The sequence below is a fragment of the Stigmatopora argus genome, chromosome 4 (genome assembly GCF_051989625.1).
Source record: "Stigmatopora argus isolate UIUO_Sarg chromosome 4, RoL_Sarg_1.0, whole genome shotgun sequence".
Lineage (NCBI taxonomy): Eukaryota > Metazoa > Chordata > Actinopteri > Syngnathiformes > Syngnathidae > Stigmatopora > Stigmatopora argus.
The window spans coordinates 3,546,773-3,572,095 of NC_135390.1; the positions used below are offsets into that span (position 1 = coordinate 3,546,773).

The window sequence follows — 25,323 nt, forward strand, 5'->3', positions numbered from 1 at the left end:
CAATCAGCCTACCATGCATGTCTTTGGAATGTGGAAGAAAACCGGAGTACCCGGTGAAAACCCACGTAGGCCCGGGGAGAACATGCAAACTCCACACAGGTGGACCGACCAGCCACTTAGCCGCCGGGCTGCCCAGGTTTGAAATACTCTAACGAAAGTATTACATTGAAAGGAGTAAAGACAACCAAAAATAATTTTTCAAATGCAATTTTTAATCCTCGTGTTTTTGACTTGTTAACATGTGTCGTCTTAAACTCGAAAGATGTGTGTACACGAAAAAAGTGCAACTTCAGTTTATGACAACTATTAAGATAACGCTTGGTAAACACAAAAATGCCATTGGAAGTGAATAGCTTGATTATTTATTTATTTTATTCATTTGGACACTGCATGCAATAAGACGAAAGGAAAATGAGAATCTCATCTCTCATTTTCTGAACCACTTTATCCTTAGTAGGGTTGTGGGGCATGCTGCAGCCAATCCCAGCTGTACCGGGAGTACCCGGAGGAAACACATGCAGGCCCGGAGAGAACATGCAAACTCCACACATGGACATGACCTAGATTTGAACCCAGGACCCCAGAGCTGTGAGGCCGACGCACTAACCACTCGCGTCACTGGGCCGCCTGAATGGAAAATATGTTAATCTTAATTTACTTATAGTCTGTAGTCCTTCAGACAAATCTAGATTGCTGCCTGACTTTTGGTTTTGATATTACAACTATGGAATTTTGACAAGAAATATGAAAACACATTCAATCACTAAAATTATATATTAGGCTATATTTTAATTGTTTTAATGTGATTAACTCATCGCGTGGCCTGGTGGGTGAGTGGTTAGCGCGTTGGCCTCACAGTGGGGGACCTGGGTTCAAATCCGGGTCGGTCCACCTGTTCAAGATCTCATCTCATTACCCTGTGTGGGTTTTCTCCGGGTACTCTGGTTTCCTCCCACATTCCAAAAACATGCATGGTAGGTTCGTTGAACTCTCTAAATTGCCCTGAGCTATGAGTGTGGTTGTCCGTCTCCTCGTGCCCTGCGATTGGCTGGCCAACAACTCAGGGTGTCCCCCACCTCTGGCCCGAAGTCAGTTGGGATAGGCTCCAGCACCCCCGCGGAACCCTAGTGAGGATAAAGCGGTTCAGAAAATGAGATGAGATTCTGCAAATCGAACATAAAATGAAAGAAACCCAAAAGTAACACCAGACTTGAGGAAGAGAAAAGTGAAGTATTTACCTGTGAGTTTTGCTTTTCCCGATTGCTCCTCTTCTTTCTGTCTTTTCCTTTGTAACTCAGCCACTTCAAGCTCAAACTTGGCTTTCCATGCAAGGAAGTTCTCAATTGTTACCACTGTTCCTTAAAATGCTACCTATTAAACCTGTGCAGTTATTTTATTATATTAAATACGTTTCATTACATGTTAAGTTCATTGTAAACCGTCGTCTCTGAAGAGATGAGATTAACTCCTCGCTGCTATTGGACGGTGAATTCACTGCCAACCCTCTTGGTACAATTGGACTGGACGTCTAGTGCCGTTAATGGCACTGAAATATGATTATTCAATTTATTTTTATGATATCAATGTCTGTAATGTGACTTGTAGCCTGAAAATGAGAATGGGGTAGTCATGGTTTTGTTTTTCCAGAATATTTATTTAAAAAAAGTGTGACATGTTGATGTAAGACCCTATTGCTTCTGAGAATGTATGATTTAATTTCACAACTCACAACACACACACACACATATATATATATATATATTTTTCATATTCAAATCTGGCAAAATCAGAGAAAATACTGTTAGGGACGGGACATCAGTTAGGGATGCCCCAATCGCATAATTTTTCATTAGAGTCATGTCCGAGTCTCCTGATTGATCCAAGAGGGCGGCGCGCACGGGTGCAGCGGCTTTTTGCTCTCCAGTTTAGTGTTTTGTTTTCTCAATCTTACCGTTATTTACTAACATCTGCGAGGCAAACTTTTTCTACAGTCACCAGGATTTAATTGCTCTCGGGAGGAGATGCGATATATCCATCACAACAGATTACCAACGGACCTACAATATACCCGAGGACATCTCGAGACCACCGGGATCTCCGTGGATAGTCAGCCCACTCAGAGTACGACAGAGGCGGCGAAGGGAAAGAAAGCAAAAGCACGGATGCCGGGCGGGCCTAGCTGCTAAGCTAAGAGAACAACCACACAGAGCACCACTTCCGAGTATCTTCTTGACCAACGCCAGATCCATCACCCACAAAATGGACGATTTGGAACTTCAGCTTGCTCCCAACAGCTTTGTCAGGAACTGCAACATTATTTCCATCACGGAAAGGTGGCTACACCCGCAACTCCCCGACGCCGCGGTATCGCCAGCTAGCCGGACGCTATACCGAAATGATCGTTCGAAAGAATCAAGGAAAAGCGGGGGGGGTTGGGGGTTGACTTTGCTTGGATCATTAACACACTGCTCCCCAGATTTAGAGCTCTTGGCAGTACGGTGCAGGCCCTTCTATCTACCTACCTAGAGAGCTAAGGATTGTCATTGTAATGGCTGTTTACATCCCACCGGATGCTAACGTTAGCGTGGCACTTAGCCTCCTGCTAGCGACTGTAAACAAAGAGCAGCTTGACCACCCCGATGGAGTCTTTATTGTCGCTGGTGACTTCAACAAAGCATGTTTAAAGACTGTTCTGCCTAAGTTTATCCAGTATGTGAAGTGTCACACCAGAGGAGATAAAACTAGACCATGTTTATTCTAATATCAAACATGCTTATAGAGCCACACCCCTCCCTCACCATGCTGGATCAGACCATCTCTGCCTGGCCCTCACCTTCTCATACACCCCACTCCGGAGGCTAACAAGGCCACAAATAAAGATAATAAAAACATGGCCCGAGGATGCCCTTTCTCAGCTGCAGGACTGTTTTTCCCGCACCATTTGGGAACTTTTTGAACACCACAACCTCCAGGACTACACAGACACTGTACTTTCCTACATCAAAAACTGCACAGACAATGTCACTGTTAATAAATGTATACAGGTTTTTACTATCCAAAAACCATGGATGACCAGTGAGACCCAGGCATTCATCAAATGCCGTAACACCGCCTTCAGGTCAGGGGACAAGGTACAATACAGCCCTGCCAGAGCAGAGCTGAAGAGAGGCATTAAAAAGGCCAAGGCAGCATATACAAGGAAAATTGAGGAGTACTTCACAGGAAATAACCCAAAGAAAATGTGGCAGGGAATACGACATATTACCAATTACAATGACAATAATGTGTCAGTTAACGCCGAGGCCTCACTAGCAGAGGAACTGAACCGTTTCTTTGCCCGCTTTGAGACTGACAAATCAGACCCAGTCTCAACACATCCACCACCACTCTGCAGCAGTACACTGGAGCTTCAGGAACATGAAGTGAGACAAGTACTGTGGACTGTGAACACCAGGAAGGCTGCTGGCCCTGACGGAGTACCTGGGAAGGTGCTCAAAGCCTGTGCTGACCAGCTGACTGGTATTTTCACAAAGATCTTCAATTGTTCCCTGCAACAATCCATCATCCCATCCTGCCTGAAATCTGCCACCATTATCCCTGTCCCTAAAAAGCCAACCATTGACAGCCTGAATGATTATAGGCCTGTTGCACTTACGCCCGTGATCATGAAGTGCTTTGAAAAGTTGGTCGCCCGCCATCTCGGGGATACAATCCCACCCTCAGTTGACCCTCACCAGTTTGCCTATAGAGCAAATAGGTCCACTGAGGATGCCATCGCCGTAGCTCTACACAAAGCACTGAGCCACCTGGAGCACCATGGGAACTATGTGAGGATGCTTTTCATTGACTATAACTCAGCCTTCAACACTATAATACCGGACATTCTCACTGACAAACTCTCCCACCTTGGACTATCCTCTTCCATCTGCTACTGGATTAAGAACTTCTTAACCAACCATCCACAAACTGTTAGACTTGGTCCCCACCTCTCTTCCTCCATTACCCTGAGCACTGGCTCCCCTCAAGGCTGTGTACTGAGTCCTCTTCTGTATTCCCTGTACACATACGACTGTACACCGATCCACCAGTCTAACTCCATCATCAAATTTGCAGATGACACCACTGTGGTCGGACTCATCTCAGGGGGGGGGGGTGAATCTGCTTGCAGAGATGAGGTCAACAAACTGTCTTCATGGTGTTTGGTGAACAATCTCACACTAAACACCACGAAAACTAAATAAATAATCCTGGACTTTAGCAAAGCAAAAATCTGCAGCACAGATCTGGCCCCACTCCTCATAAATGGAGTATGCATAAACAGGGTCCAGTCCTTCAAATTCCTGGGCTGCTCTCTGCCCTCACTGGATGACATTGCCAGCCCTCGCTACCTCAGCATAGCCAGGAACATTGTCAGGGACCAATACCACCCTGGTCACAACCTGTTCCAGCTGCTGCCCTCTGGCAGAGGCTACAGGTCTCACAAAGCACTGACAATTAGACTTAAGGACAGCTTTTTTCCCACAGCCACCAGGACTCTGAATTTGCATTAGCACGACACACAATCCTTTCTGTGCAATAACCTCCGGGTGTGCAATAACAATGTGCAATATCTTAGATTGTGCAATATTTTAGAATTTACCTAGCTGGGATGTGACTCGGGGGGGCTTTATCCACGGCAAAAATGCACTCGTAAACGAACAAACAAATTTAAATTAACTTGGATAACTATATACAGACACTCAACATTTAATGTAACTTCAAACAAAACTAAATTCTAAATTTGTTGTAATCTTTTTTACCTTACGTAGTTCTACGGGTTGACACCACCTGGCCGCTCCGCCGAAGTCTTCAAAACGAACGCATCAAGAGTTGTTTGTTTTTGTCTACCCTTCAAAATATTTCGATAATGTCGCATACAAATGTCATCACAATAGGATAACGCACGACCACTTGCCAACGAGAAATAGTCTCTAAAGAACGATCGCGGGAGCATCTTTCCTGAGAAAGAATAACAGGAAATACAATAGTTGAGCTAACCCACGTATTGATTGTGGGTAAAGTTTTATTCTGAGAAAGGTTGCCATTGCCTATGGGTGTTGTGTGCACGAGTATACTTCATTACCCAGAAAGCCCTCTTTTTGCCCGCGCCTTGTGCGTTTCCTGGTCGTATGAGAAACTCGTCTGAATTAATTAGTTCCGTGCTCGTAGATATTGTTATACACGATGGCCACCTGGCTTGGTCGCATCACGAAATTTTGACCGCATCACGGGCGAATTATTCGATCGAAATTTCCCCTGTAAGACGAGCATTTTGTATGACGAGCGGTCGTATGACGAGGTACCACTGTATTAATGTTTTTTTTTTTTACTGGGAAAACGCACTGTGGAGTAGCACCACCAATTTCGTTATACGCAGCTGTGTATGATGACCATAAAGGCTTTTGATTAATTTGATTGATTTTGTGGATCCGTCTACTGTATTTATTGGATTATAACGTGCACCCATAGTTTGTGACTAAAAATTGGTGTAATTTTTTTTCACTTTCTCAGCTCATGCCAATAATTGCACAGGTACTGGTAACTGGCAAATGCTGAACACATCGTCATGACAAACCATTTATTAACAACATATGGTACGGAAACCTGTTAAAACAAATTACCAGTACGAACACAATTTTGAAATGGAATTTACAATTTGAAATCCTTAATAATAATAATAATAATAATCGGACATAGGCCCTGTCGTCATTATCAACAACACGCAATTCATCATCACAATATTTAATTTTTTTCAAATTCTGATTCATCATCAGACTCTCCAAACAATTGATTCCATTGTTCTTCAGTTCTTTTTTTAAGTGTGAGCACGGGCCAATAGAACATGCTCTCGCGTCCCCTCTGGCGGACTAAGAAAGGTTGTACGTCTCCCATTACAGACGCTCCCCTACTTACGAACGAGTTAGGTTCCGAGCGATTGTTCATAAGTTGAATTTGTTTGTAAGTTGCTCAGTGCTATATTTTGTATTATAATTTATGTTTAAGGCCTATATAAGTATATTGAAGGTTTATATAAGTGCATTTGTATGTTTAAGGCTTGTATAAGTAACACACATTGGTTTGTACTGAAAAAAAAATTAATAACATGGAGAGAATACATACAGTGCTGTATACATACATTAGAGAGAGAGAGAGATTTACTAGAAACTGGCCGAAAGAAGCTATCTAATGACGATTGCAGTTTTCTTTTTTTTCATCATAAATGATGCGGTAGCGCTGTATGGCATCATTCAATTGATTTGCAAACTTTGTGCAACGTTCAATATTTGCGTCCTGCTGCTCGATCTTAAATGTTAAAGGTTTATAAATAGTACTGACGGTCGAACAATTCAAGTTGTATTCACGTGCAACGCTCACCACTTTCTCACCCGCATCAAGCTTCGTTATTATTGCCACTCATTTCAAATGAAATGGCTTGCCTCTTCCTTGCACCTCCCTCAATAGAAGCCTTTCGCTTTTCACCAACCATATTGAATAATGGATGCACGAGATATTTAATGATAAAAATGAAAAAGGTTCTTTGCGCACTGGAGATACGTTCACGCACTTCCGCACTGCAACGAACTGGGCAGAGGAAGGTAGATGCTGGGTGAGCTGAGCTCTCACAGCGCCAGGCGTCGGTATTAGAGGCGGAAAGAAGCACTACTCGGAAAAAGGCGCGCAATACAAAATCGAACTTACGAACATTTTTCGACATAAACGCAATTTGCAGACATGTTCGTATGTACCGTTGTTCGTAACTCGAATGTTCGTAAGTAGGGGAGCGTCTGTATAATGGCTGCTGAGTGGACTTTTTCACCGGCAGAGGGCAGTGTTCTACAGGAATTTGGGTATAATGCACACCTGAACTTTGCTTCCGTTTTTTGTTCAAAATTTTGCGCGTTAAACTCGAATAAATACGGTAAGTCCCGAGCCGATACTACCTCAGAAATGTGTTACTGAGTGAAAAATAGCACATCATTTATTTAACATCTATTTAACTCAAAATAAAATACATGTTTTGAATGATCACACATCAAACCTAATGAGAACCACTCGTATTCTCTTATTGTTAAATAAAAGTAGGACTGCATTTCAAAATAAGAGCAAATACATAGTGCTTATTCATCCACAGTGTGTGCTGCTAGAGAAAAATAAAATGTAGTGAAAAAGGTTGCATGTTGCCCCTTCCTCTTGAACACAATGACACAAAACTTTTCACAATTTTACAAATTGAAATTTAACACACATTTGCAGTTGCACAGTTTTAGATGTTCACTTGATTGCACTCATTGAATTCAACTACACTGTTTGCCAGGATTCTCAAAATTGTATAGTTGTACCAATTTTGCCACTCGTACACAAAACGATATCCCTGCCCCATTCAGTGAGTGAACTGCCATTGAACCATTAAAAGAAGTCAGATGAGGTGACTCGGCCGTCTCATTAGAATGCCTCCTGGACGTTTCCCTGGTGAAGTGCTGGGTACGTTCCACTGGGAGGTGGCTACGTGGGGAACAAATGCTTTCAGATGCCCCTAGAAAGGAGCTGACTGATGTCGCTGGGGGAGGAAACGTGTTTCCCTGCCCAATCAATTTGACTTCAATACTACAATAATTTTCTATAACTGTTTGCTTTTTAAGTCATACATTTGTTTTGTGGAAATTGATAAAAACTAAAAACATTCAAATTAAATGGCTCTATAAAAGATCAGACCCAAAAAAAACAATGGAAAAATGGTTTGGGTCCAAACAATTTAAATGACATTCAACACACTGAACATATGGAAAAGGCTAGCCATTCAATACTGACAGACCGAAAATATGTATGTTTGAAGTCCCTGGATATGCCCAATTTATTTCATACGACTGCATGATTTAATTTGTCAATTTTTGATTTTTTCATTGGCCCTGTTTCCGGTCTTTTCAGACAATGGCGAGTCCAGGGAAAGACAGCTACAGGATGAAGAGCTACAAGAACAAAGCCTTGAATCCTCAAGAAATGCGCCGAAGGAGAGAGGAAGAAGGAATCCAATTACGCAAACAGAAACGAGAGGAACAGGTAAACAGTCACCTGAAATATGGGGTTCATGTGATTGATCACTAGAGGTATTTTCTGCTGCTGTCAGGATTGTGAGTCGAACCATATATTGTTGAGATTTGTGATTTAATATTCATTTATAGATAATTTAATCTCTCATTTTCTTAACCACTTTATCCTCACTAGGGTTGCGGGGGCTGCTGGAGCCTATCCCAGCTGACTTCGGGCCAGAGGCCGGGGACACCCTGAATTGGTGGCCAGCCAATCGCATTGCACAAGGAGATGGACAATCATGCACACTCCCACCCATACCTAGGGGCAATTTAGAGTGTCCAATCAGCCTACCATGCATGTTTTTGGAATGTGGGAGGAAACTGGAGTACCCGGAGGAAACCCACACAGCCCCAGGAGAACATATGTCAATAACATCTGGATCTCAAATTATTATTCAATTTAAAAGGATATAAATGTCAACAATCTGTTCTAGCCTACACATACAAAAAAGAAATATAAGTTCTTTGTTGAGAATGAATAATAAATTAATATCTGTTATCTGTTTACTTGTATTGCTGCACTGTTTGTGTTAAAATGTTCCAAGGGGTTATCAAACTCCAAAGTTAGATGCTATGTATTGCTAGCATTAGAACTTCAATGGAGTTTACTGTAGTAGTATATGGTTGTTTCAAATACACATGTAATAGTCTTTCTTTTATGTTTTGATTAAGTCGGCAATGCAATAAACATGAGGCGTCCTTTTGAAAAAAATGTTCACAAGTACCCCTTGATGAGTCATCACCTTATCGTGGTGACATTTGTGTGTCCCAATGATTCTTGGAACTATGTTGTCTGGGGCCTTCTGCCCCTGGTAGGGTTACCCCTGGCAAACTGGTCCAAGGTGAGGGACCAGACAAAGCATGACTCAGAAGACTTCTTATGACGAGCAACACTGTTGAACTGCGTTTTCCCCCGCCCGGACACGGGCCACCAGGGCCCCTCTCTGGACCCAGGCCTGGAGGAGGAGCACGATGGTGAGCGCCTGGTGGCTGGACCTACACCCATGGGCACTGTCTAAAGCAGGGGTCACCAAACTACGGTCCGCGGGCCGGATACGGCCCGCCGGCACATTTGGACCGGCCCTCTGAACAATACCAGAGACGTTATCGGATTTTTTTCCTATTTGGCCTTGAAGACTGGGACGTTTTAATCTTGTGTTTGGTTCATTGCATCAGACCGGCCCTCTGAACAATACCAGAGACGCTATCGGATTTTTTTCCTATTTGGCCTTGAAGACTGGGACGTTTTAATCTTGTGTTTGGTTCATTGCACCCCTGCCGAGCCCACAAATCATCCCAGTGAAGCGGGGCTTCGTATTGCTTCTTTGGTGACATGCGCGGGGAGAGTGTTTCCCTTTGATGCACACGGGCACAGTGTTACCGAGACATCTGGACGATCGCAGGTGAGGGCAGAGCCCTGGGACCATCGGGGACTATTCAAGCATATAAAAACTGCAACCTGTTTGAGAACGGAATAATGGCGAAAAAGTTAGGTAAGAGAAAAATTGATTCAGAATTCAGGGTATTTAACCTGGAGTGGACAAACGATTATTTTTTTTGTTCAATGCAAAGAAAAGGCTGTTTGTCTCATCTGTCAAGAGACGGTGGCGGTATTCAAAGAATACAATCTTCGCCGACACTATGAATCCCGTCACAAAGACAAGTATGATAGCTTGCAAGGCCAAATATGAGCAGACAAACTCTCAAAGCGAAAAAGTGGACTACTATCTCAGCAGAATACATTTGTACGCCAAGCTCAGCTGAACCAGGCATCCGTTCGGGCCAGCTTTTGGGTTACTAAACTGATAGCAAGCAGCGGTAAGCCTTTCATTGACGGAGAGTTTGTTAGGAAATGTATGGATGCTGTCGCGGAGGAGGTGTGTCCCGAGAAGAAAGATGCATTTATTGCCGTAAGTCTGTCGGCGAGTACAATGACCAGACGCGTTGAAGAAATCGGGAGTAATGTATAGGCCCAGCTGCAGCAGAAGACGAAAAAAATTGACTTTTTTTCATTAGCACTGGATGAAAGCACGGATGTGCAAGACACAGCGCAACTGCTCATTTTTATTCGTGGAGTTAGCGCAAACTTTGAGATGTGCGAGGATCTGGCAGCCCTCCAAAGTCTCAAAGGGACTACAACGGGAGAGGATATTTTTGACAAAGTGTGCCAAACCATGGAGAAGTTGGACCTGGACTGGTCAAAGCTAGCTAGCATCACGACTGACGGGGCTCCTAGCATGGTGGGCGAAACTCGCGGTCTAATGGGACGCATGAACCGGGAGTTGGAAAAAAGGGGTCCCACCGCCCCGCTACGAGTCCACTGCCTAATTCACCAGCAAGCACTGTGCTGCAGTGTTGACGTGAGAAAGATTCTGCTCTGACAACTGAGCTGAACTTTTATCTGTTAAGATTGTGCATGGCACAACAGAAAGTTAATGTTCCATGGCTTTTTTTTCTATGATGAACCCAGAGAGAATTATTTAGTTATTATTTATTTCATAATTAGTGTTATTTATTTCCTGTTTTTTCTGTGAAGAACTCAGAGAGGGTTATTTAGTTATTATTTATTTCATTAATAGTGTTATTATTTGTTTCCTGACTTTTTTTCTGTAAAGAACCTGGAAAGGGTTATTTGGTTATGTGTGGCTTTCTGGAAAACAATACATTTTTTAAGCTCTCCTACGATCGTCACACTTGTTCTGTTACAAACTGACACCGGCCCCCCATCAGGGAAGGGAAAGGTTATGTGGCCCTCACGGGAAAAAGTTTGGGGACCCCTGGTCTAAAGGGACAAGTGGGTTCCGCTTCACATGGGCTCGCGACCGGTGAGAGGGAGAGGGGCCCAAAAGGTCGGGTGTGACAACAGTTGTGCGGCAAACAAAGGAGGGATCCTTGGCCGTCCGATCCCCGGCTGCAAAAATTGGCTCTTGGCACATGGAATGCCACCTCTCAGATTGAGAAAGAGTCTGAGCTCGTGCTTGAGGTTGAGAAATTCCGGCTCATTGTAGTCAGGCTCACCTCTGTGCAGAGCTTGGGTTCTGGTACCACTCCTCTCGAGAGTAGTTGGACACTTCCACTCTGGAGTCGCTGATGGTGAGAGGTGGCGAGCAGGTGTGGGCATACTTATTCCACTCAGCTCGTTTCCTGGAGTGTGTTGGGGTTCACCCCGGTAGATGAGAGGTTAGCATCCCACCGCCTTTGGATGGGGGGAAAGGAGCTGGTTGTTGTTTGTTCGTATGCACCCAACGGCAGTTCAGAGTACCCACCCTTTTTTACGCCCTTGGAAGGGGAGCTGGAGAATGCTCCTTCAGGGGGCCCCCGGTTCTGCTGGGGAACTTCAATGCTCACGTGGGCAATGACAATGAGACCTGGAGGGGTGTAATTGGGAAAAACGCCCCCCCTGATCGGAACCCGAGTGATGTTCTATTGTTGGATTTCTGCGCTCGCCGTGGATTGACAATAATGAACACCATGTTCAAGCATCCATATCCTCCTGATTACCAGGAAAAAAAATTGTCCAATCACTTATTTTGAAATTCCCCAATCTATGTGAAGTAATTGGAATAATGCACAAGACATTTGGTATTATTGGAAAGCTCAAAATGTCCTCTATAGAGCTTAAAATGCGATTGGATGCACTGGGTGGGAGGTATTTAGGTTTCCAAATATCCTCTACAGAGGCTGCAGTTCGATAATTGACTTGAAACTCGGGTAAAGAGTGGGGCGTAGCTGTCAACCGATCACCACCTGGTGGTAGGTTAGCTCCGATGGTGGGGGAGGATGCCAGTGTGGCCCGGCTGACCCAAACATTTTGTGATGGTCTGCTGGGAATGCTCGGCAGAAGGACTTTCAATTCCCTCTTCCAACAGAGCATCTCCATTGTCTGGTAATAGGCGGGCATTGAGTCCGAGTGGACCATGTTCCGCGCATCTATTGCTGAGGCGGCAGACGGAGCTGTGGCCACAAGGTGATTGGTGCCTGTCATGGCGGCAACCCCAGAACAGCCTGTGGACACTGGCGGTAAGTGATGCCGTCAGGCTAAGGAGTCCTATCGGGCCTTTTTGGCCCACGGGACTCTGGAGGCTGCTGACGGGTACAGGGTGGCCAAGAGGCACGCAGCTCTGGTGGTCTCCGTGTGCGGTCGATTGGTCGCCGGTCTTTTGGTCACCGGTCTTTTGGTCACCGGTCTTTTGGTCGTGGTCTTTAGGTCGCCCGGAAGTTTGGTCGTCGTCTTTTGGGTCGCCGGTCTTTTTTGTCGCCTTTTGGTCGCCTGATCGGCTGCTGCCATCTACTGTCGATTTATTAAAAAGCAAATTCACAGATGGTGTTTTTATTGAAGCAGTCCAATGAACCTTCATTCTCTCTGGGAGAACTTGCAATGTTGAAATACTTTAGATTAGATGGTCATTTTTATCAAACAAATAAAAGTATTAGTATACTTTTAGTTAGACAGTATTTAGATCGTTGAAACGATCTAAATACTGTTGAAACGACCTAAATACTGTTGAAACGATCTAAATATCTAATATCAAAATATCAATAGGAGCACTCATTTAACACATCAATAAGAGCACTCATTTAACACATCAATAAGAGCACTCATTTAACACATCAATAAGAGCACTCATTTAACAAATCAATAAGAGCACTCATTTAACACATCGGCTGCTGCCATTGACTGTCATAGGCGTCCAATGAACCTTAATTCTCTCTGGGAGAACTTGCAATGTTGAAATACTTTAGATTAGATGGTCATTTTTATCAAACATCAAAATATCAATAAGAGCACTCATTTAACACATCGGCTGCTGCCATTGACTGTCATAGGCGTCCAATGAATATAGAGTACCTGCAAGCCATTGCATACAATTTGTAATAAAAACTCCCATCTGTGAATTCCCTTTGCACATAATTTGTAAGTTTGTATTTGTAATTTTTGTACAGAATTTGTAAGTTTTACTGCTTCAATAAAAACACCCGTGAATTTGCTTTTTAATAAATCGACAGTAGATGGCAGCAGCCGATCAGGCGACAAAAAAGACCGGCCACAAAAAAGACCGGCAACCCAAAAGACGACGACCAAACTTCCGGGCGACCTAAAGACCGCGACCAAAAGACCGGTGACCAAAAGACCGGTGACCAAAAGACCGGCGACCAATCGACCGTGTACCGGTGGTCTCCGAGGCAAAAACCCGGGCATGGGAGGAGATGGGTGAGGCAATGGTGAACGATTTCAGGGTGGCTTCAAGCTAATTTTGGTCCACTGTCCGACGTCTCGGGAGGGGAAAGCAGTGCACCATCAACGCAGTGTATAGTGGGGATCGGGCTTTGCTGTCCTCAACTTGGGGTGTTGTGAATCGGTGGCTCAGATACTTTGAAGGCCTCCTTAACTCCACCGGCACGCCTTCCCATTAGGAAACATTGCTGGGACACTGAGGCGGATTCTCTGATCTCTATGGTTGAAGTCACTGAGGTGATTAAAAAGTTCTTCGGTGGCAAGGGCCCGGGAGTGGATGAGATCCAGCCGAAGTTTCTAAAGGCTCTGGATGTGGTAGGGCTGGTTGACACGCCTCTGCAACATCGCGTGGACCTCGGGGACAGTGCCTCTGAATTGGCAGACCAGACCAGATTAGCAGACCAGACCAGAGTGGTGGTTCCCCTTTCTAAAAGCCTCCCTGGGAAGGTCTTTTCCGGGATACTGGAGAGGAGGGTCAGCTGGGAGGGCGGATCTCAGATTCAGGAGGAGCTGTCTGGTTTTCGTCCTGGCCGTGGAACAGTGGATCAGCTCTACACCCTCAGCGGGTTCCTCGGTTGGACATGGGAGTTCCCCCAACCAGTCTAGAGGTGTTCGACCGTTTCCCCCTCAGAGTGTTGTGGGGAAGTAGTCTCGGGGTATGGGATTCCTGATGCGGGGTGTCTGTTCCCTCTTTGATCGGTGTCAGAGTCTGGTCTGCATAGCTGGAAGTAATTCGGATCCGTTTCCAGTGGGGGGTTGGACTCCGCCAGGGCTGCTCTATGTAACTCATTCTGTTCATAACTTTTCTGGACAGGATATCTAGGCGCAGTTGAGGCGTTGAAGGCATCTGATTTGGTGGCCTCAGTATTGTAACAGTTTTTATTTTTGGGTGATGGGGTTCTGATGGTCTTCATCAAGCTGTGATCTCACACTCTTACTGGAACGATTCGCAACCGAGTGAGAAGGGTTTGGGAAGAGAAGCACCTCCAAATCATGCCCTCTCCGGCTCAGGGATGAGGCCCTTCCCCAGATGGATTTAATTATCTGCAGCATCTGGTGAAGCTCTCTATTTATCAGTCAATCTATGTTCCCACCCCCATCTGTGGTCAGGAGCTGTGGGTCGTGTCCGAAAAAACAAGACCCCTGCGGCTGATAAGGTGAGAAGTTCAGTCATTCGGGAGGGGCTTGTTGTAGAGCCTCCGGATCCACAGGAGCCAGATGAGTTGACTTAGGCATCTACTTAAGATGCCCCCTGGACACTTCCCTGGCGAAGGTGTTCAGGGCACATTCCGCCATGGGGCCGACCTAGGACGCGCTGGAGAGACTATGTCTTCCGGCTCTCCCGGAAATGCCTCGGTTACCTCCCAGAAGAGCTGGGTGAAGTGGCTAGAGGGAGGGAAGTCAGGGCTTCGCCTCTGAAGCTGCTGCCCCGCGCTACTCGACCTCAGATAAGCCGAGAAGATGAGATGAGATGCTCTCTAGTTAATAAAGTGCCGCTGATTGTGAAGAGAAATAAGTTGTTTTGAAACAAGCAAGCACAGCATTTGCTTGTATTTGAGTCATCACCGCAAAGCTCTCATATTTACCATATTTTCTTGCATATAAGCTGTATTTGTCGCAAAAAAATGATGACTGAATCCATGGTACGGCTTATATGCGCAGAAATTAGACTTGACATGCACGGAACTGCAAGGTGACAAAGACGAAACACCATAACACAAGACAATGCGGCCGATACGGTCATTTATTTCAAAATAGAGAAAATATAAATATATAAAAGGCTAAACAACATTTATATTGACGTCTATAAATGAAATTCAAGAAAAAAAACGTATCTTGCATAAAACGTAAAAAAACTCACTCACTTGTGCCTGCCATTGCTTGCTCAGGGCGCCGCCATCATACCTAGTTAAACGTGCTCCGACTAGCCAGACACAAGTCGCCTTTATACGTGTTCGTAGTGTTTACCATGTCACTACATGCCAATAGTTGTTAAGGCTGATCAAAGGTCTTGCGGTCGATCATTACAATATCAGCTTTGATACCTGCGTAATGTGTATCTCATGCTATTATTGCATCCGGAGAGTTGGACACACTTCCTGGTTGTACTTTTCACGTGACTTCCTTTTTAAATTTGTCCACATTCAGGCAACACCCTTTCACATAAAGAAAATATTTTGAAGGTCTAGCTGCATGATTGTACATTTGTAATTATGAAATAAAACAAAATTCCGCTTTGATATTTTTTTATTTATTATTTGTTCGAAAGTGACAACTATTGCAGTAATATGAACCATCGAAAGAATCGAGATATTTCAACATTAGAAGCAATATGGCCACCACAACATCTTAAACTTGTGGTAAAAAATATATAATTTATGTCATTAAAAAGCATCAGGTTAGAGATAAGAAGATAGACTTGTTTCCTTTTTCAAATTGAATAATTTGCCTTATGATCTTCACCCAAATAATGTGCAATCCAGCAGACGATCGTTTGGATTCAAAGAGTATCTCAGAAATGCCACGTGCGATTTTTCTTAAAATTTACCCTTCAAAGTAACACATTTGTACTCCCTATTAAAACCATGAATATGGAGGTGAAAATTGTTAATCAGGGGGCGTCTTATATGTGAGAAATTATAAAATTCAACGATTATAAGGGGGGGGGGTTTATGCAATGAATGCGTTACTTTCCAACTTTACGTTATAAATGGGTTAGGGGTGCATTAGAATGATAGACCGATATATCGGGCTGATATTTGGCAATTTGACGTATACTGGTAGTGGCCCTTTTTTAATTTGACTGGCTGATATGAAGAAATCAATTTAAAGCTGGGTTATTTCGGCTCAGATGCAGCCACACCTCTCTCCTGTCTCTCCGCCTGCTTTCTCAGGCCCGACCCTCACATAAAAAACCCACACAGATGCTTGTTAAGTCGAGGGCTTTTGGTTTTGTTGCAATGCTATGCTTCAATTTGATGCCCTTTACTCTATCTGAGTTCTATGAATTGACTTCAATGCTTTTATTGTCATCATACAAGTATAATGAGATTTAGATCAGGGCTTGCATTAATACTTTTTTTTACACTTAAATTAATATCGGCTCCAAATATCGGTTATCGGCTTCCTCTAACTACTAATAATCAATACTGGTCCTGGAAAACCCAGATTGCTTTGTTTATGGCTTTATACTGGCGATCATCCATGAGATTATCTGATCACGATCCACATCACGAGGATTAACACATCTGCCTGTATGGACACATACAATTTATCAAAGTCTCAAGAGACAAGATTGCATGTCTTGTCTCTCAAGGCAAAGTTATTTTTTGTTATCTGTAACTATCATCGTGAGATTACCACCCTAATTCTAATTACATTTAGAAATTAAACATAAAAACAAGTGATGTTCAAACTGCAGTCGTATGAAAAACTTTGGGCACCCCTGATCATTTTCAAGATTTTCCTTTATAAATCATTGGCAATTTCAGTTAAATATATCATAGAGCAGACAAACACGGTGATATATGAGAAACGAAATGACGTTCATAGGATTTACAGAATGTGTGCAATAATTAACACAGGTATGCAGGTGCATAAAATTGGGCCCCCATGTTGTTTTATTGATTTGAATACCTTTAGCGCAAATTTTTGGAACTAAATTTGTTTGGTAAGCCCATTGACCCTTGGTCTACACACACGTGAACCAATCACGAGAAAGGTGGCTAGTTGCAAGTTGTTTCTCCTCTTTGCATCTTCTCTGAAGAGTGGTAACATGGGAGCCTCAAAAAAACTGTCAAATGACCTGAAAACATCATTATTTGGGGGAAAGATACAAAAAGCTTGCTCAGAGATTTCAGCTTTCAGTTTCCACTGTGAGAAGTATAGTGTGGAACTGGAAGACCACGGGCACAGTTCTAGTTGAGGTCCGGAGTGGCAGGCCAACAAAAACCTCAGATAAGCAGAGGCGAAAGATGGTGGAAACAGTAGGTCCTATAACATGATACTGGATACTTCAACAAGATGACACTATACACTGCTCAAATTCTAGTTCTGGAATGGCCATCTCAGTCCCCAGACCTAAATACTATTGGAAATCTGTGGTGTGATTTAAAGTGTGCTGTCCATGCTTAGAAACCATCAAACCTGACCAAATTGGAGATGTTTTGTAAAGAAGAATGGTCAAAAATACCTTCAACCAGAATCCAGACCCTCATTGGGAGCTGTAGTAAGCATTTAGAGGCTTTTATTTCTTCAAAAGAAGGATCTACTAAATATTGATGTCATTTTTCTGTTGGGGTGCCCAAATTTATGCACCTGCCAATTTTGTTTTAGTAATGCAAACTTTCTGACCTTCGATCAGCCTTAACAACTATTGGGATGTGCGGACATGGTAAACACTATGAACATATGTATCAAGGCTACTCGCGTCCGGCCAGTCAGCGCACGTTTTAACCACTGGTAAAAGGTAAGGTGGCGGCCCCCTGAGCGAGCAATGGCAAGCACAAGTGAGTTTTTATTTTTTATGCAAGATACGTTTTTTTAAGTCTAATTTGTGCATATATAAGATGTATGATTCAGTCATCATTTTTGTTGTTGCAAAAACGGCTTATATGCTAAAAAATATGGTACATAAACACAATTTAATAGTTAAAAAATAACATTTTTTTTAATTTCCAAAATCCAGAGATAGGTGAATCATAGATTCTGAACTTTAACTATGCGGGTGTGCTGCAAAAGTAAATTGCACAATTTGCACATAAATTCCTAATTAATGTGATGAAGGTGGTTAATCATTGGCATTTTGTCTTCCCACAGCTATTTAAGAGGAGAAATGTATGCACACCGGCAGTTGATGAATCAATGTCAGAATGTCCGATCCAAGATCCAGACATCAGCTCAACAGTACCTGTTGCCAGTGTAAGTCAGGTTGCAGCCATTGGCTAATCTTTGTTTTCATGTCTTAATTTCTTGCCTTTAGTATTTGTTTGCTTTTGTTTTTTGCTCTCACATTTACATTGCACATCATACTTGAATACCCCCTATTTGAAAAGAAGATATTAATACACTTTCTCAATTAATACAACAACAGTTTTTACCATTTCAACATCACTGGGTTTTATACAATGCTTGCTTCACTTGTACCATGAAATTTAGGTCGAAGATAGAATCTAGGAAAATTAACAATTCTCAGAAAACTGATTGTAGCAAAACTGAACACAGTAATCCCTCGAATATCGCGGTTGATGTAGACCAGACATGGCCACGATAAATGAAAAACTGCAAAGTAGGATCACCCCCAATATGACTACCACAATACATGCTTACGCACCTATACAGAAATGCAAGTGCAGTTATCAAAAAGTGTATATTTATTAAATATTACAGCTATAAGCATATCAAAAGACTGTAATGTATTAATACCTAAATATAATCTATATATATAAAAATGTAAATACTTTAAATACAGTACTCACAGTGAAAATAGTTCCTCTCCGCTTGATATAAATTAAAAAAAACAGGTTAATGGGAGTTTTTTACTAACACACACTTAAAAATAAGTTTTAATCTCACGTTACACTAAATTTAAACCTTCTTGTGCGATAACCAAGGCAAAGATGTTAACGTATTTCACTCAGTTTTCCGTCACATGGGATGACGTCATAGTAAAAATCCCATTTGAGGTGTCCAAATTCAAAAGCCTCTTGTTCATATTGGATATGAAACCGCCTACCGCATGTGGTTTAAATCTGTCTAGCACAGGGGTCGCCAAACATATGTTGAAAGCACTATATTAGATGAAAAAAAGAAAAACAAAATTGTCTGTAGCCACAAAAAAATTAAAAGCCTTATAATAAAGGCAACACATGCCGTATGTATCGATATTGACCTACTATCAAAATGACTAAAATGATTAAATGTTTATTTTCCCTAAAGTGCATTCTGTAGAGAACGACGTACCACTTGACTGCTCTGTTGTACGATGCCACCTCAAGTTTAACTTCATTACAATATTAATGAATTGTATTTCATTACTTTGATGAAATTAAATAAACCTCTTTGATGGCATTATTTTGACGATTCGACAAAACAGTAAAATCCAACGTGCCCTTTCGCCATCTGTGAACCGTTTTCACACTTTATTATCTCCTAATTTTGCAAGAAAACTTGATGCAGTAGTTGAGTTTGGAGATGCAATCCTCTTCTTGAATCTATTGTTTTGCTCTAATTTCTTCAGAATTAATGCAATCGCACCTTTTCTCTCTTTCCCATCAGCGTACTCCGCTGCAATTGTAGCATGCTTTACCTGAAAATGTCTTTTCACATGACTCTTATTTGTTATTTGACAACTTCTCGCTACAAAGTGAGCATTCAGGGAATTCCTCACATTGGGAGTGAATGCAAATGATTTGGTCCAAGAAACATTGCGGCCCGGCGTGTCGGCCTCACAGTGGGGGTGTCCTGGGTTAAAATCCAGGTCTCCACCTGTGTAGAGTTTGCATGTTCTCCCTGGGCCTGCATGGGTGTCCTCCCACATTCCAAAGATATGCATGGTAGGCTGATTGGACTCTCTAAATTTCCCCTATGTTTGAGTGGAAGCGTGAATGATTGTTTGTCTCCTTGTGCCCTGTGATTGGCTGGCCACCGATTCAGGGTGTCCCCTGCCTTTGGCCCAAAGTCAGCTGGGATAGGCTCCAGCATCCCCCGTGACCCTAGTGAGGATAAAGCGGTTCAGAAAATGAAAAAAAAAAAAGCAATTAATCCTTTGTTTTCCTCAGTTGTTTTTCTATTCTCCCCTTGGGATTATTAGTGTTCTTATTTTTATGAAGGATTTTCAAGAGCAACGTGGCTACCATCTGGCACTGCTCATATAAACGTGTCGCAAGCTATGACGCAAATCTTCGTTGACAGAAATGTTAAAATGTAATATTTACTCTACACATTCTAACACCTCTAGAAAACATTAAGAATGTTTATGTCATGTTTGTCCTCACCAGGAACCATATTAAATCAAAAAACACATTTCTCCCCCCCCATTTTCCATCATTTTTGAAAAAAACACTAGGGCTAAAGTCCCGCATGCGGCTTCAGAACCTATGGTTGCCGGAACCCCAGTCTATTAGAAATCGTGTTTCTGTTGTTTGTGACTTTTCAGACTACAACAGCACATCTAAACTGGATTGCCTAAAAATCAGATTTTTGGTTGCCAGTCCCATCAAGCTCTAAATGCTTTCATTGAGGTACAGTCATACCTCTACTTACGTATTCCTCTAGGTATGAAATTTTCAGGTTACACATTTTTTATATGCAAATGAGTGAGTCTAGATACGAAAAAAATGCAAGTTACGAAATCCCGCCAAAAGTAAATGCATTTCCTTATCCGTTATTTTATTTTGAAAATATTGTCACGGATGCATTGATTCTCACTTCAGAACATCGCTTCCCTCTACTGGGCTCTCATTTCATCGCTCTCATTCTATCTCATATTCAATTCAATTGGCTGTCTCACAACAACCACTATCCATGTTTCAAGATTCTCGCTTTCATACTTGTCCACCTTGGCTAAATGCTCCCCTTATTCATGATTGCAATTCGCCTTATCACGATTACAAACCATACAAATGCAATCCGGCACATATTTTCTCACACACACGCACATAGGGCACATGTAAAAATCTAAAATGTACTACAAAGTGGATGGCTTTCGGCCCTGGTAGATCAGGCTCTTGCCCCTATCTGGCGGACAAACATGGGTATGACGTCACCGAGTATAACGGCCGCGGAGGGAGCTATTTCAGCGGCGCAGGGCATATTTTCACATGCTTTATTTATTTTAAAACATTAATAAATAATTTCCCTATAATTTTCTCTCATTTTTCTGTATCTTTCATACAAAATTGGGACGGTTGCGTGAGGGCCGTGGAACGAATTAGAGATTTTACATATAACGTACACCTACTTGCAAAATTTTCAAGTTACGAAAAAAAGTTATGGAACCAATTAATTTCGTAAGTAGAGGTACGATTGTATATTCATTTATGCCCAATGATCTTTACAGATATTTTAGCCCCTATTCCTTTTTTTTTTTCCTTCAAAGTGCAAATCTACAGTGCAATGAAATAGTATTTGCCCCCTTCTTGATTTGTGTTTTTTTGCATATTTATCACACACACACACCCACACACACACACAGGTTTCAGACCATCAAATCAATTTTCGTATGACACAGAGACAACCCAAGGAAAGAGAGTTTCTAAATGATGATTTTATTTACCGAGGCAGAAGAAATTATAAACTTGTCTGGGCCTCTGTGAAAAAGTAATTGCCCCCTTTGTTAAATTGCAAAGTAACTGTGACTAATCACAATTGTAGGCCATACCCACACTTGATTATCACCACGTGTTGAATAAACAAAACACTTAAATAGAATGCGTCAGACAAAGTGAAGTAGGCTACAAGATCAGGGCATCATGCCATGATCAAAGGAATTCAAGAAATGGGGAAAAAAAGAGATGGGCATCTATCATTCTAGAAAAGGTTACTAAGCCATTTCCAAGGCTTTGGGGCTTCCACAAACTACTGTCAAGAGGCAATATCCACAGATGCTGAGAACTGGGAACAGTGGCAAACCTTTCCCTAAGTGGTCGGCTAGCTAAAATTACTCCAAGAGTGCGACGGGGACTCTTCCAGGAGGTCACAAAAGAACGTAGGAAAACATGGAAAGAATTGCAGGCCTCGCTGGCCTCCGTTAAGGTCAATGTTCATGACTCTACAATAAGAAAAACACTGGCCATAGCTGGCATTTCCAAAAAGAATATGAAGGCTCATCTTAAGTTTGCCAAAAAAGATCTAGATGCACCTCCACACTTTTGGAAGAACATTCTGTGGACAAAAGTTGAACTTATTGGCAGGTGTGTGGCCCGTTACATTTGGTGAAAAAAATGGCACAGAATTCCATCAAAAGAACACTATACCAATAGTGAAGCATCGTGGTGCCAGTGTGATGGTCTGGGGCTGCATTACTGCCTCAGGACCAGGACGACTTGCTGTATTTGATGGAAGAATGAGTTCTGCTGTCTACCAGCAAATTTTGAAGGAGAACGTTCGTGCGCTCAAACCCCAGCACTCTTGGAGCATGTAGCATGACAACAATCCAAAGCACACCAGCAGGTCCACTAAAAAAACAAAGTTAAGGTTTTGGAGTGGCCAAATCAAAGTCTGGATTTAAATCCTATTGAAATGCTGTGGTGGGATCTGAAACTGGATGTTCATGCTAGAAAACCCTCTAATAATGCAGAATTGAAACAATTCAGCACAGAAGAATGGGCCAAAATTCCTCCAAAACCTTGTGAAAGTCTCATCACCAATTACCAATTTCGTCATACGCAGTATGATGACAATTAGGCTTTTGTCGAGTCAATGATGATGACAAAGCCTATGTCCGATTATATTATATTATATCACAAATTATCGTAAACACTTGATTTAGTTATTGCTGCCAAAGGTAGCACAAACCGTTATGTGTTAGGTTCAGAGGGCAATGACTTTTTTTCAGAGGGCCAGATAAGTTTGTAATTCTTTCTGCCTTGGTAAAGAAAATCATCATTTAGAAACTGCATTTTCTCTTTCCTCAGGTTGTCTCTGTGTCATACTAATATTTGTTCGATGATCTGAAACCTTTGTGTGTGATAAATATGCAAAAAACACAGACATCAGGAAGGAGGCAAATACTTTTTCAGGGCACTGTACTAATATTGCTGTAAATCAATGGCCCGCATTTGTGGAATCATTTTGCACTATAGTAAGTAATTGAGTAGTTATCAGTTGGTGTTTTCTGTCTTATGCTTTGCACTGAATGTTTCCATTATAATATTGTATTGATGTTTTTCTTGCTGACATCTGTGCAGGATGCTGTCATAACACCTGATATGGTTCAGATGATTTCCTCTGAAGATCCAGACCATCAACTGATAGCTACCCAAAAATTCCGGAAACTGCTCTCCAAAGGTTTGTGTGTCCTCTTCAAAAAATATAGTTGTAATTTATCAAAAACAATAAATGTATACATGAAAGTGGATTATTTTTTAGGCCATATTTATACCAAGTCCAAAGCTTTTTTAGTATTTCCTGGTTGTTGGTGACACAAAAGTGGCTGAATGCAAAGAAATTGTGTTGTTGGTAAAAGTTCATCTTCATCTGTTTTTTTTTCTCTTTTTAAATTTGTGTAACATTAAAGATAGCAGTTGCTTGGTACCTTGAGTTACAAGAACACCCTCTACCACTGAAGTCTACATTAAAACCCCAATTTTCTGTTTTAGAGCCTAACCCACCCATAGATGAGGTTATTGCCATTCCTGGGGTTGTGAATAAGTTTGTTGAGTTCCTGAAAAGAAGTGAGAACTGCACATTGCAGGTAAAATGCTTTCTTTAATCACAGAATTCTCGGTTCATGATACTTACATTTTCGATCCATCATTTCAATCACAGGTGGTGCTTTATCTCGCAACCCACTACTTCGGCAGGGTGTCTTTTTCTATGCACATGCTTGTTGAAGAGAGAAGAATTGTTCAATTGTCCAGTGAATATTGTTTGTGTTTGTTTTCAGTTTGAAGCAGCCTGGGCTTTAACCAATATTGCCTCAGGCACCTTCCTGCACACCAAAGTTGTGATTGAAACAGGAGCTGTGCCTATTTTCATTGAGCTGCTGAACTCGGAATATGAAGATGTACAGGAACAGGTGAGAGTGTGAGAACATGAATGCAAACGCGTCTTCGGACAAGATCATTCTCCCGAATCGAATCCTCTCCTGCTCATTTATTACATAAGATTACATAAGAACAAGCATCATCTATTACATAAGATTTAACAAGCATCATCTATTCAAAACAATTGAAGGTCTATCGGATATTCAGAAATAAAAACAATTGCAAGTCCTTCGAAGGGGAAGCGGTATCACCACCTGGTGCGAAGTCAAAGTCAAAACAATTGAAAGTCCTCCTGGATCTTCGGTATGAGTGACTGTATGAGAGGTCGATGTTTCTCAAAACAACTTTGATTAGTCCAGCTGGATAGAGGAGCGACCTTCCCGTTGTTTATCACGGTTGCAAGCGAAGCGTTATTCATTGCGAGCAAACATAATAAATGTGAGACTAATGAACCTAACACAAATACAACACCAACAAAATTTCGGGTAGAAATTGGGGGATTACATTTCTAGACTATATATATTTTTGTCCTTGATTTTTGCTATAACGTAAGAATTTATGAAGAAGAATATAATAATCGGACATAGGCCCTGTCGTCATTATCAACAACAAAAAAGCCTACTTGTCATCACACCCAGAAACTGCGTATGACGAAATTGGTGGTGCTTCTCCATAAGCTACGTTTACTCAGCAAAAGACCTAAATAAGTGATAGTTACAGACTTGTAATTGGCATTCTGCTGTTATGGATACAGGTCACTTACCTCTCACTGTCTTTCACTTACCTTGAGTCAGCCAGTAGGAGGCAGATCACCACCCAAACATCTTTTCATATTACCTCAGAAGGGAATGTGTGTTGTGTTACCGCAAATTTAGAGTTCTGATGGATGTGGGGAAAAAACTGTCCTTAAGCCTATTTGTCCGTACTTTGTGGGACCTATAGCGTCTGCCAGAGGGCAGCAGCTGGAACACATTGTGACCAGGGTGGTAAGGGTCCCCTATGATGTTCCTGGCTCTGCTGAGGTAACGAGGGCTGGCAATGTCTTCCAGTGAGGGCAGAGAGCAGCCGACAATCCTCTGGGCAGTGTTAATCACCTTCTGCATGGCCTTTTTGTCTGCCGCCGTGCTTCCAGCGTACCACACTGTGATGCAGTACGCCAGGATGCTCTCTACAGTGGTTCTATAGAAGGTTATCAGAATCTTGGTGCCCAAGTTGTTCTTCCTAAGTACCCTGAGGAAATTGAGTCGTTTCT

At 42.3% G+C, this 25,323-nt stretch overlaps 1 protein-coding gene across 3 annotated transcripts in view; it reads left to right on the plus strand.

Moving 5' to 3' along the window:
• kpna5 (karyopherin alpha 5 (importin alpha 6)) overlaps positions 1–25,323 on the plus strand; it is a 46,029-nt gene that overhangs the window by 470 nt on the left and 20,236 nt on the right. For 2 of the 3 annotated variants that reach the window (XM_077598214.1, XM_077598215.1), the window contains exons 2-6: positions 7,966–8,097; positions 18,184–18,285; positions 23,274–23,373; positions 23,685–23,779; positions 23,972–24,103. In XM_077598214.1, coding sequence (XP_077454340.1) covers positions 7,966–8,097; positions 18,184–18,285; positions 23,274–23,373; positions 23,685–23,779; positions 23,972–24,103 — 561 coding nt within the window. Of the gene's footprint in view, positions 1–1,101; positions 1,241–7,965; positions 8,098–18,183; positions 18,286–23,273; positions 23,374–23,684; positions 23,780–23,971; positions 24,104–25,323 lie in introns of those variants that run through there. The other variant, XM_077598216.1, reaches the window with a different exon arrangement.